Raw genomic sequence first — 23,665 nt, 5'->3', positions numbered from 1 at the left:
TGACAGCCGCTACAATGAACGGCTCGGTAACTCATGTAGCAGGATCCCACTGGACACTTGGAAAACAATGTATGCTTGTCTATTTATTCACTCATATGTACTGCACGTTCTTTGAACTGACAAAGCTAAGTTGTCAGACACCTCAAGTTGACTGTAGGAGATTTTATGTTGCAATATTGAAATATATATATATATATATATATATATATATATTAATTAAAACCTATTTAGAGACTGCTCATGGATTAAACAACCAGATAGTAACGTTTGTTTAAAACTCATGTACAGATCTAATATTGCCAATAAACCAGTTCTGCTGTTGATTTGCAACACAGTCCACAATGGTCGAATACAACCAGAGATATAAAGGACAGCTATCAAAGTAATAACGCTACAGCAAAAAGTCCGACAGTTGACAGATCGTTATCGTCTCACAGCATATATCATCCTGTTGCCCAACTGGAACTGATTTCAAGGAGATTTGAGGATGATTGTCCAACACAAATATTTTTCACAAATACTCTTGGTATTCGTTATCTCCAAGACGGCAAGTAGTATTGCCACTCTAGTCTTGATTTTAACCTCGTAAAGCTAGCTGGATAATTTATAATGACTAACAGTACACAGCTCCTATCACAGTCATCAGTCACACAATTTGTTTTGTCAGCAGTAAAATAATTGTAATATAATCCCAAGAATTTAATGCTACACAATAATACTGTATGTGAATATACGTACAGTACATACTAGGGATGCTCGATCCAATATGCCGGATCAGTATCTACGGTGATACTGACTTTATTGATCAGGTATCGTCCATGACGTCTGTGTTTCCGCATCCATATACTGTATATTTATTCAGTCAAGGCAGGCAATCCCTGGCCTCAAGTTTACTTACATGAAAATGATTTTAATGAGGTGAGTTATACAGATATATAATGTGTGGTTTAGAAATCAGTTTCGGCAGACACCATGAGCTGACCTGAGTAAATGCACCTAAAGTTTAGTTCAGAGGGCATGTCATCACATGCAACGGCCATACTGGTATTAATTAAGATGAATTAGTGAGTTGTACACAATTACCTATGTGATTGATGTAGCCAGTCACTACATTACAGTCTCTGTTATGGTAATGCATTACTCACTTACACATATACTTACTGCATGTACAGCATATCTGCAAAATACAACAAGTAAATAACACATAAAAACTGTTATGAGGCCAACAGTATTCAATTTTGACGAAGCTAGACCAGCAGTTTCCTCTGCGGTCCAGTCTTTGAGTCTGCTAAACATTTCCCAAAGTTATCTCTGCACTGGACATGAACTTATTGTCTCACTATGTCTAAAAAGAAAACAAGCATATTTCCCAAAATGGTTGTTCCTTTTTCGATTCACCCTTCTCTGAAATACTGTGCTTGGGTAAAGGAAGCCAGAGATACTGCTCTATTGGTTACAGTCGGGTTCTATAGAGTTTGATCTGCTGTGCCATTCTCAAACTGCATCTTTGAACTCATTAGCATTAGCTTAGAAGAGGTGATCGATAGTAGCAAAGCATTATGGCCTTGCAATTAATGATTTATGGCTTGAATGAATATTTTGCATAGTTCCTGCAGAGCTTGTGCTGTAATGAAGATGTGCACTTTGCAAGTAGTTCAGGAAGTTTAGGCATGAACTTGCGGTGACTTCTGCTTTCTCCTCGTTTTCATTTTGGAACACTGCTTCAAAGGGTACTGTGATCAAAGCTGTCTGAGAGGCAGCATGGGGAAAGAGCAAAAGAGGGAGAGAGAGAGCGAGAGAGTGTGAGAGAGAATAGGGAAAACCCCAGCGCTCTCAAATATAAGCAGAGCTCTGCGCGAACACGTCCATCTTTCCCTCCCAGCTGCCTAAACAAAGGCATCAGCGCTTATCAAACCCTGCTTTCCACCCCAATAGCATTCTGCCAGACTGTTTTGACATCTCAATCGAGTGTTTTATTATTCTATTCCTTTCATTCAGTCTCAGCCACAAGAGGATTACTCAGAGATAGGCTGGTTATATCATGACCTAGATAAGACAACATCATGGTGCTAACGCTATTTGTTCCACGTCCTTTCATCACACAATTATATTCAACAGGAGGCAGTGAATTGTGGGGGAAGCTAATAGAGACGTCTTTTTGAATTTCATTTGAATCAGAATGAATATGTAGACAAAACCAAAAACCTACCACTAAGCTAACTCATTATGCAATAACTAAAACATCTTCTATATTCAAATATTTTGGTTTGAGCAAAACCTTTTTAGTTGATCAGTTTGGCAGCTAACACCTCCTGTACTTTTTATGAAGTCAATATAAACACATATCAGTTTCTCTTCTTACTGTAAAGATGAATGATTTTCAGAATCACACACTACAAAGTCCATTAGTGTTTTCCCTTTTCTCTTTGTCCTTTTCACCCATCCGTGTCAGAAATCGCCAAAACGTAGCTTGCTCACTGATGACCTCTGCTGTCTCAAGACACAGGATTAATCAGGCAGGGAAAGTACAACCTAGTGACCTTGAATTCAGGTAAAGTGGAATAGGAAATGATGAAATCAATACATTCTCTTAGCTGTATCTGAGCCACTGCTCCTCCTCTGTCCAGTAAGGACTGTGTTTACTCTCGCCTCTAACGCAGCTCAGCCAGACTAGAGCATCACTCATTCTCTGTGAACTTCCCATCTGCATATCAAAGCTGAGAGTCCAGGGTAAACATAGTCTCTGGCTCCATCTGTTTCTGACAACGTAAAGCCAAGAGAAAACTTCCAATTCTACACACCCAAACAACTCAAAATCTCTTGGTTGGCATGTCTTTAATTCCTGCAAATGTGCAGTTGGTGAACTTCCTTTGCCCCCTGTAGGATATCTATTTAAACTCAAATTTCTCACATTCTTAAGTGCTACTGTTGACCTATATGCCAAAGTTTAATCACTGCAAGGTGTTTAGAAAAGGGTATTTTTTAAGCTGCTCTGATCAAAAAATTTTAAGGATCAAAATACTGTGCAATTTAAAAGCGATCACCTGTTGTGATGAACCCAGAGAGAATTACTCTGCAGTTCCGCCTTAGCTCGACAAAGCTTCACAGCATCTTGTAGGTCATTGTTTTTGTTTTCCAGTCTGCAACTTTACTGTTCTGATTCACTCACTGCTCTTATTAGCAATGTTTTTAGCAGGCAGACAGCTGCTTTAGGCGAAAACACTCTAGAAACCCACTATATACTGCCATCACCACTCAGACAAAGTTAGCGGACTGGTAAAAGTAGCGGAGCATTTAGCAGCTAAAGAGCCACATACTCCCCTTAGTAGTCTAGTTGGTGGAGACCAATACAGAGCTGTGTGTAGAGTTGATAATATAACGTAGAGCTTGTTGCACTGCCTCCAAGTGGGCAAAATAATAATTGCAAGTTAAAGTAACTATTGACGGTATGTGTATTTAAGCATGTTTATGCATGAGTGTATTTTTGGATCTGTGTGGTATGCGTGCATGTGGATTGTGATGCTGGCAAGTGTTTTGTGTGATGCAGCGGCTTCAGAATCAGAATCAGAATCAGCTTTATTGGCCATGTATGGGTACGAATACATGGAATGTGACTCAGGTTTTCACATTGGAGCCCAAGACAAATTTCCTTGCAGGACAATAAAGTATATCTTATCTCATATCTTAATGTAAAAAAAGTTATCATGTATCATCAAGACTGGCAACATCAATCTCGTCAAAAAAAGACAATGAAGTTATTTAAAGCAGCTACAACTAGTCAATTAGTTGATTCATTTAAAACGAAAAACATGTCTTTATTAATTCCATTAATCATTTTAGTAATGTTTCAAGCAAAAGTGCCAAACATTCACTTTTCCCTGCTTTTCAAATGTGAGGCTTTGCTGATTTTCTTTGTCTTTATACGAAAGTAAATTTAACATCTTTGGAATTTTTGGACTGTTGAATAAATGAATAAATGAAAAACGACATCTCCTCGGGCAGTGTAAAAATTAAAATGTACATGTTTTACTATTTTCTGACATGTAATACTCCAAATGATTAATTGATTAATCAACAAAATAATTTGCAGAATAATTGATAATTAAAAAAAAGAATCATTGGTTTCGGCCCTGACGCTATTAACTGGTGAAAACGTACCTCTGTCTGCTTCATTGTTGTATGTTATCTGTCGACAGCAGTATTTGCTCTGAGTAGGAATACCTATTTTGTGCCAATATTGCTCCTTGAATAAGAATGTGTTCCATGACGAAAAGCCAAACAGCTGATAGGGTACAAATTGGATCTCATTATGTGCCGGTGTGTGTGCACACATGTTGGGGGGGGGGGGGGGGTGTTTTCAAACTTTTTGATAGAAATAGTGCTATGAGTATTGTAATTGCTTTTTGGTGGTGATCTTGCCAGCGAACACCGTAGAGCATGGAGCAGCTGGAAATTCAAATGAATCTTGTGTGTTTGTTGCCTTTGGCAGGAGCTCAACATAGGAGGAAAGTAATATCCAAGTGACTGAGGTGCCTCAAAAATTGGAAGCTGGGTGACACATTACTCTTCCCATTAGGAGCTAAGCAGCAATGCGATTTTGGCGAGGATATCTGTCTGTGTGTCAGTATTTCATCTCATCCATTTTACATATATTTATACTCAATTATGTCCACCTGTTTATGCAGATTGTTTTTTCCTTGTATCTCTTTACTTCTTGCCTATTTCATTTTCACTCTACCTTGCTTGTCATCTCTCATTCGTCCTCTCAGTCAAAACCACTGAACTTTGCTTGATTTAATACTGTAATGACCTTTTTCCACCAAGTTTTAAGATATATATGTAAAATAGACAGACTACAAATTAGCTGTAAAGAAAGCAAATTCAAATGGATCAACAATTAGTCCATTAATCGATTAGTCATGCAACAGAAAATCAATTGGAAATTACTTTGATAATCCAATAATTGTTGAAATGTTACAATCAAAAATGTCAAATATTTGCTGGTGTCATCCTCTCAAATGTGTGGATTTGCTTGATTTAAGTTGAATATTTTTTTTAGTTTTGTACTGTTTGTTGGACCAAATGGGCAATTTTAAGATGTCAGCAGCTCAGGCATTCAGAACTTAACATTTCATACACCAAATGAATACAAATAATTATCAACAGATTCATCTACAACAGATAATTTTTAGTTGTAGCTCTAAATCTGGTGGTGAGGTGAAGCCAGAATTGGTGGTTAAACTTACTGGTGTACTGCGGTGAAAAGAAGCATTCATAAAGAAGCATTCATAAATCTTTCTGTCAAACAAAAAGAAAAGAGGATGGCAATTTTTACATATTTTTTTAGCTTCAGGTATCTTTATAATTCATGAACACGTGAAAGCCAATCAAAACATGGTATTTTCCATGGACAGTCGAGGGGTTACAGTTATATTGACAGCGATAACATGATATAGTTTTAGATTGCTAAGAGATGAGATTCATTCCACTCACTATGCATCATTGGTGAAATATTTTGATGGTCAAAGCTCAACAAGATCAATCTCTGATGGACCTCTGATGGGGAAGAAGGGGAGACGTATTCAAGACTTGTCTTTTCTCAACATAGTATATTCCAGGCTGGTGTGACAGGCTGCTCTTCTACAGGTGGTCTCTACACAGTGAATTGGGAGTGAATTGTATTATCTACTGAATGAACAACTGAGCTGGTGATGGCACTCTAACAAGTTTCTAGCCTCGGGTAGACTCACGTAACAACAGTCTAGCCTGAGGTAGGAAGTCTTATCCTCATTCAACCTGTACTCTCCCACAGGTCTCCCAAGCTGACAAACATGTAGATGCTAGAGATACTGCATCAGTTGGTCCGCTTTATAATCTGAGGGATTTAGTGTACCTAAAACTACTGAATTTTAATCTCCATTACTACATGAATATAAGTAGAAGGAGCAATTTCATTTAATTTACTTTCAATTTACCAGGATAGTCAATGCAAGAACAATCATTTCTTACAAGGAGTACCCAGATACTGGGTAGCGCCTGGACATCGCTCATGCGACGTATAGTATGAAACTTATCTCTGTATAATAGAAAGCGCTTGTATCAACAGAAGGATTATCGTGGTGATAATGCATCATACAACAACAGACTTATGTTATATGGTCTTTGTCTCTGATGATGTGAGGAAGAAAGTAAACAAATGTGGCTCCCTACTTGTAGGTATTGTGGGGAAATTATTAGAATGCTGAAATTATAAAATCCCTCTGGCTGTCTGCCATGAAGTCTTGATTGAATTTCATTACACCGTCTTATATCTGGCATATTTATTTGATCATTTTGAAATTGTTACCCTACCCACACATATATTCTCATACAAATCACTCTGCAAAAATGATCTCCAGATTCCCAGAATATTATATAATCACACTGTTAGTGTTTTATTTGTGTCTGCTGAGATAAGTCTGGGGAGAAGGAGGCAATCTGCAATGGTTTTGTCATCTTCTGATAAGCCTTGAGGGAAAGAGTGAAGCAGAGGACAGCAGGAGGATGGATGGGAAAAGGAAAAATATTGGAAGAAAAATGGAAATAAAAAAATCAAGAAAGGGTGAGATGTGTGGCAGAGCAAAACAGTTAAAGAAAATTGGAGAGATAAGGAAAGGAGAGTTGGTTGAATAGATGGGAAAAAAATAAATGGCAAGGTCAAACAGGACAGAACTGGAGGAAGTAATGAGGTCGGAAAGTAAACCGGGGTAAGGGCAGAAAACTGCAGAATACTTAGGTCAGTAGAATGGACCAGTTAAGTGGATGGAGGTTTTAGTCTGAAAGCAGACTATAATTGCATTTTCATAATACATTATTTGTATGTTAATAGCTTTTTTTAAACATGCCAGACAAACAATACCAACTTTCCTTTGTGGGGCTCCAGAGTATTTTCCACAACTTGGTGAATACAGTATCTGGAGGCTGAGGCGAGGACGGGCCTTTCGTAGTATTGTCACCAGCTCTAGTCCATTGCCTTTCACTGGACACTTTTTTTAGGTAATGTTTCTGACATTCTTGACGACTTTTGGATCGTAACAGGGAGCCTGACATAAGCAACCTTTTCCTGTTCAGCCTATTTTTATACAACAACTAAAACACCTAACGTTAACGGAAATGCCTAGACCACAATGGAAAAATAAAGAAGATGCGGTGCTGTGGGAGAAATGGGGCCTTACAGGGGTTTGCCGTTTGTTAGACTGGACAATGAACAGCACCTTAAGCATGGGGCGGATAAGATAACAGTGATCCATTGTACCTAGATCCACTGATCTAAATGTTTCAGTCCCGATAACGATACCCGGGCTTTGGCTATTGGCCGATACTGTGATCCGATACCAGTGTTTAATTAATAATTCCACTGTGTTGAAGTGACAGGGATCATTGTTTTATGTGTACAGCAACAGGCATCAGGCTTGACTTAAACAAAGCTTTCCTAACTTTGTGAAACACAATGTCACAAGTAAACATATAGATCGAAATTAACTGAATTGTTATTTATCAAAATAATGGTATCCGATACTAGATCGGCCCATTGTCACCGATACCCAATCAAGCTATTTGAATGGACCGATATCAGTATCGGTGCATCTCCAATAGTATGTCAGACCACAGGTGAGGAGAGAAGCAGCTGGACATGTAATTAAATGTGTGTGTGTTGATGCAAATGCAATTGCAAGATGAACATTGAACTTGTGTGACTGGCGTCTTCCTGCCCCTCTCTTTTTCTCCAGCTTGTAAGCCTGGCTTCTTCAAAGCATATGCTGGGAACACTGAATGCTCCAAGTGTCCTCCACATAGCTCCAGCCATGACCAGGCCGCCACCATCTGTCACTGCGACAAAGGCTTCTACAGAGCTATCAAAGACTCCTCCACCATGGCTTGTACAAGTCAGTAAAGCAGTTACTAAAACTCTCTTTTTCAGCTCGGTCATTCTTAGTTCCTGTTTGTCTGTAATTTATTTTGGTCATCCCATCCCTCCCCAATCCATTTGTACTTTTTTATGTTAGCAAGATGATTGAGCTAAATTTAGAACTATAAGCCTCCATATTTAAATTTTGAAAAAAATCAATTATGATGTACCTCATTTATAGACGTAAAACATTCTGAGAGTAGCATCCATGTAATTGACAAGTAGCATGCTGGAATTAAACACTAAAGACACACTCACTCACTCACTCGAACAAACTTCAGTTCTGGTCACTTTGCCAAACCAGACATTGCAGAGTTTTGAAAATTGGAAAAACATCAGATCTGTGTACTATCCAAGAAATTGATACACAGGCTGTTAGAATAAAATACTGCAAAATAGGTTGAAAACCAACCATCTACCCACACACACTTATACGCACATCGCACACACATCACATGACAGATTCACATTCTTGCTGCTTAAGGTCCTTTAATTGACAGATTTTGGTGATCATGTGCCCAATTAAGCTTCATTCACTTTAGGTCGGATGAGTGGTGTATTTGCTGTTATACTTAATACTGACTCTTGCATACAAACCTGCATTTTTGCACAGTAGTATTCCACAAGTACGGTGTTATTGCTGCTTATTTCATAATTCTTTGTTAAACCGTAGACACACTTAGTGGATCTCCCAAGAGGTCTAAAGAATCTAAAATGGCACCATTGATCATAGATCATGTGTTTTGATTGACTCTATTCAATCAGGCAATAACCAAACCCCTCTACATGCGTTATGCTATATTTGCACAATACCTGATAAAGTGATCAGTGCGTTATCAATGCGTAATCTCTCTCTGATTGCCTTTTCTTTCCCTCCAGGGCCTCCTTCGGCTCCCAGGAACCTGGTCTCATTGATCAATGACACGGCTCTCTTCTTGCAGTGGATGCCTCCCAGCGACACAGGAGGCAGGAAGGACATCACATACAACATCCTGTGCCAGCGCTGTGATGGAAGAGACGGCGACAGTGGTGTGACACAGTGTGAGCCATGTGAGCCAGACCTGCGGTTCATCCCACGGCCGCTTAGTCTGACTGGTACCTCTGTGGCAATACTAGATTTTGCGACGCACGCTAACTACACCTTCCATGTAGAGGCGGCAAACGGCGTTTCTGGGCTGGGGGTGTCTGCACGCTCGCTGGCGAATGTTACCGTCAATACACACCAAGCTGGTGAGTTGCAGAGCTTTTGTTCACTTCAGTGCTACTTTGCAGTTCTGTTTGATGCACTGTCTTCAAATCCAGCGGTGGCAATGATGACAAGCAAATGTACCTCACACAGAATTAAATTATGTTGATATTCTTGACTTGGATAAGATTTACAATTTATTACTGATTTCATGAGTAAACAGATTATACAGAGAGCTAATTAATGGATTAATCCATCAACAGACGATTAATTGCAAACATTTTAGACAGTCATTTACTAAGCAATAATGCCAAGCATTTCTGTTTCTCATCACTGTGATTGAAACACCTTGGGTTCTGGACCGGTGGTAGCGCAAAACAGCAAATCAGAGACCTCACAATGGGCTCCACGGTCTTATTTTAACATTATTTTCTGATTCAAGTATAACTTTAAAACATATTTAAAAGACTAATAATGAAAACAGTTGTTAGTTGTGGCCATGAATTCTTTAATAATTGAAATCGATTTAAAAACAGTTTGCAGGGCTGAAATAGTACATGGTAGGCTACAAAAGATTGCGACACATTCATCATGTTAATCCTGCTGGCACGGGCAAAATGGCCGTCTGGAAAGGTGGGAATTTTCCCAGTGGACCATTCAGCCGGTGGGATGGCAGGGAGCCAAGCAAAACCGATAAAAAATAGTTTACAAACGAGCAGGTTACTTCTTCACAGGTTTATCTTGCTGCAATACAAAAATACCTGGTACACCTAACTACCTAACTCACATGAGCATTAACAAGGTGTTGCCCAAAAATACTAAATTGATTTATAACAGGATGTGGAAAAATAGTCCACATTTTACCTTTTTGGGCATTTGTCGGATTAAATGTGGACTGGATGTGTGGGGCTAGTTTAGGTTGAATGCTTAGTCTCTTACTTGTGATTACTGGTAATATGACTGTCCTCTGTGTTTGATCAATTAAACTGTATCTCAAGGCTTTGAGTTGAATTCAGCAACTTTGGTGCATAGTAGCTATAGAACGCTATTGACTTAATTGTTCCTAAAAAATGAAATGTTTTGTTTACAAGACATCTGCAGTTTATGTATTCCATTTGTTGACCTTCTGGTGGACAGATTGTTGAGAGTTAACATTCAACTAGCCATATTTTGCTCTAAAATATTAATATAGGTTAAATATGCATGCTTATGCTTGACATACTGTATATGCAGATGCTGTAGTTACATAATATCAGATTTTTAGCTCATAAATACTGTGTTTGCATGGGAGCAGATTGAGATATTTATGCTGTAGTAGCAGGAACGTTTATTTATTCTGCAGCTAGATTTGCCTTTCCCCCTCCTGAAAACCCTGTGTCTTTTTCCACAGTCTTTGTCTTTCCGTCCAGCTTAATGTGTCAAAAAGTGAAGCACAACTCTGACCCTTGAATAGCTGACGGAGCCATTATGACCTGAACCTATAGTCCTAATTAGCAATATCCGGCTGACCTGAGATCAACTACTGATAGATGTCCTCAAGGAAGCACTTTCTTTGGCTTGAATTGGGAAAAATAAGAGACCTGAATGTTCTAGTGACGGCTGGATCCTGAACCTGATATTTTAAGGGCAAGAATATTGATGGCATGATTGATGGAGAAGGTTGAAATGAAAGAAGGAAAGGGAGTGGATTAATAAATTGTACTGGGATGTATGTGCACATTTTCTATTTCTGATGATAACAAGACAGACTAAAAAATCGTCTTTGTGTGTGATAATAGGCTGCCATGATTGTAGCAGTAAGATTGTTGCAGTTTGTCATTTGTGTTCTGCAGACTGAAAGGAAGTGCAAAAAAACATACATATCATACAACAGTTTATCTTATTTTCCACTATTTGTGTTTCTGAGACAACAAGCTGAAAGTTTAGTCTACAATTACAGCCAATCTGTAGGCTTACAGATGGCTGTTTGTCCAATTAGGTGTACAATAGATGGCAGGAACAAAGTCTCATCTGGTCTGAATTCTCAGTCTCAGTTTTGTGGTACCTTGATCAGAATGGTGCTGTGTGCTATTTAAACAAGACTTGGAGTTCTGTCGATGCATTCTGGTATTTAGCAAGTTTAATTTTAATAACCATGTTCACTATTTTAGTTTAGCATGTTAGCATGCTAACTTTTGCTAATTAGCGCAATGCATAAAATATAGCTATGGTTGAATGTTTTGCAGTTTTTAGTTTGCAGTTATTTAGAAGTAAATAGAATTATTGGCCAAAATAAAATGTTGACCTGATGGCGGCGTTAGAGGAAAAGTCAGGGGATCACCAAAGTGGGTAAGATTCATCCTGAGGGGTGACATGAATGGACATACCAAATGTCATGGCAGTCAATTGAGTAGTTATATTTCAGTCTGGACCAAAGTGGTGGACCAGCACCAGACTTTGTTAAATAAAAAAATACAACCATTTTCTTTCTATCAAGTTATCAACCCTTTTGTGTTTATTGGCTCTTCTTTGCAGGATTTAGTATATTTGGGTTTCTGCTCCTCTCAGTTTCTCAGGTAATATGGAGTGTATGGTTGCTAAGGTCTTCATGATTATATCGCCGTCATTCAAGAGAAGTTAATTCAACAATTCAGTCAATTTACTTCAACAGTCATTTATTGTGGCTGTATAGTATACAGTGAAAACGAATCAATATTCAAAGTTTGATTTTTAGAAATGTTTTGCTGATAGGCTGTCATCATACCATGGATGCCAGGTGTGTTTGTGTCACTTCACACGCATCTCTCTGGCAAAAGCAGCTCGACTGATGAGAGGAAGTTGTAATGCAAAATAATCTCTCTCGAGGATGAGAAGAACCCTGTGGGGATGTTTTCATTAGGACGTTTAGAATGGATTAACTTGTCAAACTGCCTCTCCTAGGTAGACACACTGAATGCACACACAGCCAAGCATGCAAACAAGCAGGCAAACAAATCCATACACATATGACATTCGCACACACATTTGCTTCACCCATGTGTACCACCTACAGCCTTGCACATGGTCTGTTAGTCATTCCCAGCTCTTCCCTGTGCTCACTCTCGTTTTTCTTTCTCCCACACACAGGGATCATTTTTTTGTAGTTCATTGGACTGAAATGTTTACATAAGTCCACCGGTAATTCACAGCATCACACGTGCTTATCTCCCACACATGTAATTGAACAGGTAGCATGCATGTGGTATTTAAAATGTATATATATTTTAGCTGTACATAGAGGAAAATCTTTCAAGAAGCCTCTTGATAAGGCCATGTAATAACAGACCAATATTAGATGGTTGTTAAATGCAAAGCATTCGTCAAGCACTCAAAAACGTACTATAAGTTCAGATGAGGTAGATGCTCGTTGAGCTGGGACAGAGGCTTGTTGTAAATCTGTCTAAACTTTTGTTTGGATGGACTTTGGATGGACAGGCTCATTGCCAATTAACGCAGTTGCTGAAAGATGATTCACGTAATTGATTGTGATATTATGTCAATGATGGAATGATAACCAATCAAAAGCAGAAATAGCAATTAACAGATTTTTTTTTGTGTGTGTGAAGGAGGGGGCACCATTTATTTTCTGTTGGCATGCTATCTGTTTGTAAATTGCATATTAATGTCTCATTATTCTTTTAATTATGCTAAACCTTCTCTTCCCTAATGCCTGTGTGCTTGTCTAACCTTGATAAGTTATAATGCCCAGTTTAGCAATATGTATGATCGCTCTATCTTTGAACAGAGTGGAGTGTTTATTGCCTTTGTTGACGATATGATACACTGGAGTTATCATTCAGTTTCGTAGCAGTGAGAGCTGAGCAATATGTATTTAGTCACAGATTCTCAGAAGACACATTTAATCATCTGGCATGCCTCTTTGTGAGCACTCTCCTCCACACTTTATTTCACTCTGTAAAGCAGGAGGCTTGTTGAAGCTGATGAAGGTCAGCAGCTGTTGTCCTAAAGCCTCTCAAGGCAGCAAAGCAGAGCAGTGTGAGCAGGATGATCGCTGTGTTTACGAACAGCGAACTGCACTCCACTCAAAAACACTGTAGTTATTGCTCAGCGGAGCGTTTCTCACCGACGATTCCTCCCACAAAGTTCACTGCAGCATTCTGTGACGAGGCAGAGAGAAATTTGTGCAAACATGTCTGAGGTGTTTGCTGCACAGAGGAACAATGTGCTCCTGTGACAGGAGCAGAGAGACGACCACAAAGATAGACTCACTCCGTGTTAAAAGTAATGCTCATGTACGATAAAAGATTGGGTCCTAGACTAGTAGAGGCTGAAAATTCCGCTGTTGAGCCTTTGAAAGTTTGGAAAAAAAAGATTACACTTGTGGAGTTTTCATGTGTTTTGGTTGTGGCACACGTTTTATATTTGTGAAGCCTGGAAGAATCTAAATTAATTGAATTACATCGAATCAAATCATTCGCAAAATGATTTAATGATGCATTGATTCTGAGATAATCTAAATCGAATAGCTGCCGGTTTAAATGGTGAAATCTCTACGGAGTTGTGCTCATTGTCTTCCAGTTAATTCGAGGCTCTATTGCTCTGCTACTGCTACTACAGATCATACTAGTCTTTAAAATCAGATCGAGTTATTAGTAATAGTAAAAAACAGCTGACTCATTGTTGGTAATATTTGACAATAGCAAAGGTTTGAACGATCAGTGAGTTGTCACTTCACGTTTATGTGTGTGCATTTCTCCTGTGGTACATAGTTTGATTACAGCTTCACATGAACAGTGACTTCATCACCATGACATCATTTTAGGATTGTCAAACGGTAGAGCACCTTAGAGCATGCTGTTGGCACTTTCTTTTAACATCTATGCCTCTCCATGGCATAAATGTGTGTTTTTGCGCTGTCTGGCACTGTTGGCACTGTCAATCAATTAGGGCTGTTTTCCTAATGGATTACCCTCATCTTTCTTCTTATACAACAATCTAGAAACCACAAGCCGTCAATGCCAGTACAAGGCCAAGACCGACAGTTGCAACCTTTCAGGAGGATTCCCAAAGTGTGTTCTGAGCATATTTTTACTATATTTAACAGTGCATAACATTGTTGGGCTGGTTTATCGTGTTTGTCTTTCAGCAATGTTTTGAGATTAAGAACCAGGATTTCTAGATAGTTCTTGTACGTGAACATTTGCTTTTTATAACCCTTACAAGCGTATAAGTGTTTCACACTATTAGAACACGATGTCTAAATGTACATATATAGTGTAAATGTTAATGTGACTGGTGTGCTGTATGCATGTCTTTCTATGGGCTGGTGACAAGTTAAAACATTTGGGTAAAAGGGTCCTGAGGAGAGGTTTATACTCAAGTCTAATCTATTTTTCATCAACATTTTTTCCTTTACAAAACAATAACAAGAGTCAAGCAAAGGTCACACATGCTGAATCCATGTGTGAACATTTCCCAATGTTTTGCAGTGTCCTGATTCAGGAGATTTTCTCTGTTTTACTTTGTTCTCTTCCCCTTTCCCCCAGTGGATTCCCTTTCCGTTTTCATCTCCTTTGCTGTGGGAATAAGGCTGACGTCTATTTATATACTCAGATGCTGGGGGGATGCAACCTCGTGGGATTTCTTTACAGCTCTCCCTGTTAACTCTTTCTGTCTTCTACCCCTCCCCCCTTTCTTCATCTATAGATGAGGGTTAACCTATTTTCAGATGTTGCCAATAAACCATCTATAGAGTTCATTCGTTCTCAATCGGCTTTTGACGTGTGAATCGTGATCAAACTGTATTGATTTCTTTGAGCCGCTCATACATAGCATTAGGTTTCTAACCAACAGATTGATTTATCCTGCACCTAAAATAGCTTCTTGCGTAAGAGTTCAGAGGGTTTTTAGAGAGTTTCTCACAAAAATATCCATGCACAGAAAACCCCACTGCTCAAGTGCACACACACACACACACACACACACACACACACACACACACACACACACACACACACACACACATACATGCATGGTGATAGATACATAACATTATACCATATGCTGCAAAAAGAAATCCCTAGTAATGTGATTCTCATGGACATTTTTATCCCATAAGTGGGTTATGCATATTTATCTGGTTTCACTGGTGCCAACTGAAAAACATCACCATTTCCGATTAAAACATGAAATTCATGCACACCATTCTTGCTTTAATATGTTTTGACTGATTAATTAATATCACAAGCCCATATAGTTACACTTTCATTTATTGATTTAAATGCATGATGCATTTAATGCAGTTAATGCATGATTTTGAGGATTCTATGCAAGGAATCCTTTCATGGTTTTAAATGCTTGTAAAACTAGCAAGTCATAACAAACATACTTGTGATCTATGTGGAACTTTTGTTTATTTATTACAAACTGAAGAGTGACAAAACGTGACTTTGGACAGATTTAGACATCTCTGCTGGTCGTACAGCGATATGTATTGTGTAGCTGTTCCTCTTCAGATAACTTCGCCTCAGGTTTTGTGCGTGCCTTTGCTTGCATACACTTCCATTTTTACAGTGGATAACAACAGATATTTCTGTCAGTACTGTGTGCTAAAGCTGAAGTTATAGTTAAAACGGTCGACGGACAATTAATCCTTCTATTTTGAAAATCAATTACTCATTAGTAATTCTTTAAGTAAAATAAGCTAAATATTACAGAGAAAGAGTTATTGCTCCATATCTTTGCTGTATGAGATAGTCAGTTGAATATGTTTCTGCTTTGTGCTGTTAAATAGAGAACACAAATCATTTTTTTTACCAGTATCTGACATTTTCTAAACCATACAATAATCGATTAACAGAGAAAATAATCAGCAGATGAATCAGTGAAAATAATTATTTGATGCAGCCCTACTGTGCAAATGTAATTAGTTTTGTTAAGGATTACAGTGTTCACATTGTATTGGCCATGTGTTCACACATCAATCAGATATAAACAATAAAATATCCATTGCTAAATCTGAAATACTTCCAGCTACCTGTCATATTTAGTTTAGTTTAGTTTATTTATTTTGCACAATTCAAACAATAAAATAAAAATAAACAAACATAACAGAGATAAATTAATATCACAGTGCAGGAAGAGGAAAAAAGCCAACTGGGCTTATTTGAAGCCTCCACCTATACAATTTTACAATTTTACAAAATTACAGAGAACATCAAATTAATAGATATGACTACATAAAATGTTAAAAAATAAATATAAATATAAGTAAAATAAAATATTTCACATTTGACAACTTGTTGAAAGATTTGTTTGAAGGAACTCATGTTTATTATAATGCACTTTGTAATAATGACTCTAAACTGATCAGTATTGAGCTAAAACATTCAGGTATGGTATGGATGACAATCACAACTCACTGGAGTTTGTCCTTGCCTGTGCACTTTTGCACCGAGTGTGCTGTCAATACACAGTGTTTATTTTTGTTGGTGTGTCTGCTGTTTGCTATTAATAACTGCAGCGGGCGGCCACACTCAGAGGCTTGAGATATTCCCACAACATCTCCAGGCGTCTCTGTGCAGCTCAGGCATCACCTGCCACCAGGATAGAGAGGACACGTGTTATCTGGAATAGCATGGCTGACATGGCAGACGTGTGATGTGACTCTACAAACTGTTTAATAGACAGCACAGTCCAGTGATTGGGATCCTGTCCATGTGTGGTACATGTGTGATGCAGAAGTGTAACATTTTGATTAATGTGACACAGTTGTCATTGAGCTGCTGGACTGTGAAGCATCGTGTCTGGACAGAGCTGCTGCGAAGAAATCTTGGCCTCGTGACAAGATGTGAAAGTCACACTCAAGTCTTCTGAGACACTCACCTTTCTGAAGTGCCCCATCCAGCCTTTGGCCTTCTGTGTTTATTCGGTCATCTGCTTCTCTGAGCATTAATTAAGACAGTTTAAGACATCAGTTTGGGATTGAATTTGTATTCCGACAATGATCTCTAAAACAGCACGCTCCACAACAGAGCGACTGGGTCTGTTAGTTTGCCAGATCATATTCTGTTCAAGCGAAGGCTTTATGAATAATTGATGGTAAATATTTGAATCTCTGCTGGGTTATTTTGTGTCTCCTCAGCTGCCTTTAGCAAAATATGACCCCAAATTCAACAATAATGACAAACATGAAAAACAGTGGTTTGGTTAACAAAAATGATTCTCTCAGGCCGCACATCACAATGAAGCTGGACAGTAAAATAGTTGCTCCTTGGCCCTCCTTTCCTTTTGGGTACTCCTGTAATACACAATTATCTTGCAAACTGCAATGAGGTTTTTTAATTTCTCAAAAGTGTTTTTTCTTGAGATTTTCTTCTGTAAACTGGAGAAGTAACATATGCAGCATGTGTTTTTCTCAGGCAGTGTTTCAGATTTCCTTTCCAGTGTGGAGTTTTGAAACTTTTTCTGTTCAGTATTGATATAGTTCTTTCGTGATTGCTGAAGATACTTTTAAAATGCGTTTTACAGTCGAGTCTCTGAGCTCGGTGGATTCACTTTAGAGTTTACTTCAGTGGCTCGAGCAATAGCTGAGATCACTCATTTCTTCATTCCCTTGGGCTTCTTGGACAGGTGACTGAGTGGCTCAGTCCTGCTGCAAACTTGCCATTTGTCTTGCTTGTGTTTTTTCCCAATCCTTATACCAATTACTCTTTGGCACATGATCCTTAGTACATACGTTAGTCACTAAGTCTAATAAGTTCATTATTTTGTAATCACAGATGAAATCCTTGAACTCTGACTGCATCCTCAGGTCTTGCTTTGGTGGGTGTAGTCAGGAAAGACTGGTCGTCTCAAAACAGCATTGCCCTCTCCTGGTCAGAAGTGGAACAGCTGCCCTCAGACATAGTGGACTACGAAGTTAAATACTTTGAGAAGGTAAAATCTTTGATTGTACTAAATAATTGTTTATTTTGAAGGCCATCCATCACACTGTGTTTTTAATGGACTCAGAAGCTCATTTAGTGAGAGAACCAGGATGCCTCAGTGTTCTACTGAATGACTCAGAATGTCTTTCGTTCCAGCAGCAGTTCGATTTTTGTTTTGATTTAATGAACACCTGTAGATGTGGTTTTTAGATTTAGCATCTTTCTGATGTCAATCATGTTTCATATGGCATTTTCTGGTGTTAGTTATTCTTTGTAATGTGTTTTTGTCTGTTTTGCACTGTGGACTGTGTCTATTGTTGTTTGCATTAGTTTTTGGTGGCAAATGAGTTTCCCCACTGGGGATTAATACAGTCTTCTAATCTAATCTAAAATAGTTAGATTATTTTGTTTTAGGCCATGTTTATGTAACATATGTGTTAATTGCTGTGTTAACAGTGGTTTGGACTCAAATGAACCCTAATTGTGATTACATATAGAGTACACATCACGCAACACACAAACAATCAATGCTCACAGAACAATTATCATTTTGAGCGTGCAGAAAGTGTAAGTGCAGAGCATCTTTAATGCAATGCTATCTCTGCTTTTTTTTTACCATCTGCTCTGATAGTTAATAGGATGAAAATGTGTTTGGTTCAAATGTTGATGTGATAATGGGTTTATGCAAACACATGTTTATCTGTCCTGCCAAAACTTGCTTTTATTTATCATCTCTGGCAATCTGTTTCTGTTTTTTGTTTTTTTTAGGAGCAAGAGCAGCTGAGCTACTCATCAACGCGGACCAAAACCCCCAGCGTGGTTGTGACGGGCCTCAGACCCTCAACTGTCTATGTCTTTCATGTTCGTGTCCGCACTGCTGCTGGCTACACAGCGTACAGCCCCAACTTTGAGTTTGCCACTGCAGCTGAGGGTACGCCTGTGGGGGAGAGAGCATGTAGGAATTGCGCCTTTGTTTGTGTTTGCAATGGCTGTGTTCTAGGAAGGAAAGGCTGTCACGATCAGGCTTTGCCCTGTGTGTTCTGTGTCTTTGTTTCTTTCTGTAGCTCCTCACTCACCTAATCAGTTCATTCAGTGCACCTGCCAGTCACACTCACCTCATCAGCTCATTAGTCTCACCTGTTCACTCTGCCTAGTTCACTATTTAAACCCCTGTCTTTCACTCACTCACGGCCAGATCATTGTGTTTGTTTCCCGTCCAACCCGCCCGTTTTGCTCGTCCTGTTCCCGGTTTTCCAGTCTGCCTTTTCCTGCGGATTTTCCCCCTCGTCTTTTGTCTTGTCCCTGGATTCCCTGTTTTTTTGGTTCATTAAAAAACCTTTTTGCACTACACCTGACTGTCTGCGTCTGAGTCCTCATCATGCCCCGTGACAAAAGCACTGATATTCAGTCATCCGGTCAGTTAGATTTGTGTTGAAATTCCAATGGATAAAGGTTTTGTTTTAATACAATGCACTGGAGAAGAAAGGAGGTTTAAAGCCAGAGATGTGAAGTCATCGGTGTTGATCAACAACCTTATAAATCCTTGGGATACGTTTTATGGTCATTCTCTGCTATGGATCAGTGAAACTCATCAGTGCTTCTTCAGGCATGAGCCATTTATTTAAATGTTTATAAGCTCTGTAAGTTCCTGATGCACACATTACGCTCTGCTGATTCTAATCCTGAAATATGCAGGAATTCACATCCTCCTACAAAATGCACACTTTAGGTGATGAATATGTAGATGTCCAACTTCATATTCTCATACTTCCATATGCCAGTGCATTTATATACTCGGATTGTGCTTCTACAAATATGCCGTATTCTCTCTCACCTTATTCAACCCATGCAATGCTTGCTCTCACATAGCATTATGTCACAGAGTGCAGTGATTTTTGTGTTTCTTGACTGTTTTCCTACTTACCTTAGTTTCATATTAACTGTTGGAGAAGTCCAACAATGTCAAAAAATTAAACTCAGTTAAATGTAAAATAAATGGCACTTTAGATTACTAAATGAATGTGTTTATTTCAACAAGTATCACTGAGATGTCAGTCCATTTGGGGAAACATTAGGAAATATTTCCAGCCTCTGTCTCACGCTGCCGCTCAGTTTTTGTTATATATAAATAAATAGACACACCGCCATGGAAATAAAAGAGGACAGGAGGGAATATTCCCATTTAAATCAAGCAACACAGAAAATAAATATATATTTTTACCATTGTTTTCATTAAATTGCAACACCTTCATATCACCAAGTATTGTGTCAGTTCTGTGGTTTTAACACTGGGAGAGAGCTGGTTATAGTAACACGTACTGACTGGCCTGGCTTTGCTTTGCTTTGTTCTCACTTTCCTCAGATCCTGATATTGCTGATCAAGGTCAGGTTCTGGTGGTCGTCACAGCGTCTGTAGGAGGCTTCTCCCTGCTGGTCATCCTCACCCTCTTCCTCCTCATCACTGGACGGTAAGACACCCCCTGTTTCTCTCTGGTGCTGGCTTACTGTTAACACCACACACAGACATACACACACTCGCAGACACCTCTCTTCTTCCCTTTTCATGATCTCCAGTGTGACGGTACAACCCGAAGTCTGTTAATGGACTCTCTTTTTGCCACCAAGCAGACACTCTTATTTTCCAAATGGCTGAACCAATTTTCTGCCTAATTACTCAGCATGTAATGCAAGTACCAGCAGTTTGCTCCATTCCATTAACTTCCACAGGTTCGCTCAGACCGTTGTCTTCACTTCGCCTCTGGTTCACAGGGTTTTACCATTAGAGGCACTTATTAATCAACAATGAAAAATGGCCCCGAATCTGTAGGTAATTTGTCTGGATTTTTATCTAATTATGAAGCAAGCTGAAGCGATAATCTTAGATCACACAATTGGAAAACTTAAAATGCTGAAAATGTCTGCACAATGTGTCTCACTTTCCAGAAAGAAATAGATTCAGGCACTTCCCAGACGATAAATGATAGACAATTGGCCAAATGCAAGAACATTTTTGTATTCTTATCCTAAACCTAAAGCTTGCTCGTACAAGTGTTCCAAGTCAGATTCATAAAACTCTCAACTGCACAAACTTGTCGTAAACTGCTTGTTTCAACTTGATGGAAGCCTTCCATTGATGACGAGGTGCCTGTTTGTGGGATTTGTGGGCATAATCAATGCCACTAACTTGCCATACAGGTTCTGCTCAATTTGAGGAAAGAGGTTCATTAACAGAAATGTTTCCCAATCTTATTTAAAGTCTCCCTCAGATTAAGGCATTTCAATTATTCTCAAGCAATACAAGTTTTTTTCCTCTGTTGGGAAAGGAAGACTATCTGTACATTACTTGTACAACATAAAACTAAAAATTGAAGTAGAGGGAAATTGTTGAATGAGACAAATTATCGGATATCACTACAATATGTGCCTCTTAAGAACGAATCGATTCCTATGAGTGGGTATTGCATGATATCTAATAAGATAAGTTTCCACAGACGTGTCCTGAAGTGCAGCCCATATTTTAACACATGTTGAATGTGTTCAATGAATGCATTTTGGGAAAGGGCTGTGTTTCTTAGAAAATCTCAGATATCCACTGCTGCTACTTCTGGGTTCTGGCCCTTTTGTTTGTCCGTAGCATATACCTCTAAATTTGAACAGTCCTGAAATATATTTGTACAGCATTGGATACGAATACACGCCAATATACGTTTGCCCACATCACAGCTGACCAGATATCTGTCAGAAACCTTTATGGCAAGGCAAATTTATTTATATAGCACATTTCAGCAACAAGGCAATTCAAAGTGCTTACATAAAACATCAAAAGCGTCAAGACAAAGTGCAAAAGAAATACACCACAAAAGGACATTCAAATGAAATGAAAGAAGTCATTGAAGAGTCAATAGAATAGAAAATTAAAACAAGCTATGAGAATAAGAATGACAGTTACAGTTCAGAGTAAGAGGAAATGAATAATTCATTATATAATAAAAGGCAGTGGCAAACAGGAGTCTTCAGCCTTGTTTTAAAAGAAGTGAGTGTTGCAGCTGGACTGTACTTTTCTGTGAGTTTGTGTCAGATATATGGAGCATAGAAACTGAATGCTGCTTCACCATGTTTAGTGTTGACTCTGGGGACAGAAAGCAGACCCGTCCCAAACAACCTGAGCGGTCTGGATGCTAGCATTTTGAAATCAATTCTTTGACAGACAGAAAGCCAATGTTAAGACCTCAGAACTGGAGTGATGTGATCCACTTTCTTGATCTTAGTGAGGACTCGAGTAGCAGCGTTCTGAATCAGTTGCAACTGTCTAATCGATTTTTTAGGGAGACCTAATGAAGATAAATGCATGGACAAGTTCTTTCCAAATCCTGCTGAGACATAAGTCATTTCATCCTTGACTTTGTAATTGTCTTAATGTGGCTGTTGAAATTCAGTTCTGAGTTCACGACTACATGAAGATCTCTGGCTTGGTTTGTGGTTTTTAACATTCTCGTGTTGTCTTTGTTTCATGGAAGACAATTCTGGCACATCCAATCATTGATTTGTCCAGTGCACTAACTCGTCCTTATATTGGACCATAGTCCCCTGGTGATATAGTTATGTAATTTAGAGTGTGTGTCGATAATCTGAGCCAGAGGAAGCATATAGATGTTAAACAGAGGAGGCCCCAAAATGGAGCCTTGGGGAACTCTGCATGTCACATTTGTCCGCTCAGATGTGTAATTACACACAAAGTAGTCCCTGTCCTTTAAGTATAATTTAAACCAGTTTAGTACTGTGTCATAAATTCCCACCCAGATTTCCAGTTGGTCTATTTACATGTTGTGGTTGATCATGTCGAATTCAGCACTGAGATCCAGTAGTACTAAAACTGAAGTTCTACCACCGTGTTTAATTGTATGTCATTAAAGACCTTAACCTTATTTAAGTGTACTACACAGATGTGGATGGTTTTCGTGTATTGTTTCAACATTCTCAGGTGCCAAGAATGGGCCACAATACAGAGCCACAAAGACTACAGCATGTGAATGACACTTGACAATACCTGCTTTATCTCTTAATTTCTCTTTGGCCTGCAGGTTCAACTATCACTAAAGGTTGTTTTCTTCATCTGGCTTATCAACTATTTTCATATAAATAATCTCCTCTAAAGTAAGACGATGCAAAGTATCAGTAAAATTAAAATGGTATGATCATTTTACGGTTTGTGCATGGAGGATGCAAATTGTTCTTTTTGTTGACTACTATGGCTTGATTGCTACTTTTGTCCTGACACTCCCTCTCTGTGGAGACTGAGCCTTGAAAGCCTTGAATTTGTGGGACTGTGAATAGGATAAAAGCTAGGAAATGGAAGAAAATCAAAAGAACTACATAAAGGCAAGAACAAAAAATTGCCCAAAAAGAATGGGTTATTGAAAACAGGAAAATTACTCTCTTTTTTTCCACCAGAAACGTCTTGGAAAACCAAAAGACTGCTGACAGATTCTGCTGTCTGAACAAATGTTCATTTTCCACCTTTTGTCACAAGGGCAGTGAATCTGTTCGACATCGGTCCGTGTATCTTTTGGTCATTTGATTTCCGTTTCAGGAACGGGTATTAAAAAATGTGTAGTTATTTGATTT

The 23,665-nt window shown here is 38.8% G+C and overlaps 1 protein-coding gene across 3 annotated transcripts in view; it reads left to right on the top strand.

Moving 5' to 3' along the window:
• LOC142933578 (ephrin type-A receptor 6-like) overlaps nucleotides 1–23,665 on the top strand; it is a 50,115-nt gene that overhangs the window by 20,330 nt on the left and 6,120 nt on the right. For all 3 annotated transcript variants that reach the window (XM_076077716.1, XM_076077715.1, XM_076077717.1), the window contains 5 exons: nucleotides 7,770–7,925; nucleotides 8,828–9,178; nucleotides 17,926–18,050; nucleotides 18,809–18,971; nucleotides 20,403–20,508. In XM_076077716.1, the coding sequence (XP_075933831.1) occupies nucleotides 7,770–7,925; nucleotides 8,828–9,178; nucleotides 17,926–18,050; nucleotides 18,809–18,971; nucleotides 20,403–20,508 (901 nt within the window). The remainder of the gene's footprint in view (nucleotides 1–7,769; nucleotides 7,926–8,827; nucleotides 9,179–17,925; nucleotides 18,051–18,808; nucleotides 18,972–20,402; nucleotides 20,509–23,665) is intronic.

Source organism: Anarhichas minor, unplaced genomic scaffold, assembly GCF_050575085.1.
Source record: "Anarhichas minor isolate MPS153535 unplaced genomic scaffold, ASM5057508v1 ptg000062l, whole genome shotgun sequence".
In the NCBI taxonomy this organism is placed as follows: Eukaryota; Metazoa; Chordata; class Actinopteri; order Perciformes; family Anarhichadidae; genus Anarhichas; species Anarhichas minor.
The sequence above is the reverse complement of the archived record's forward strand: the minus strand, read 5'-3'. Positions and strand labels throughout refer to the sequence as shown.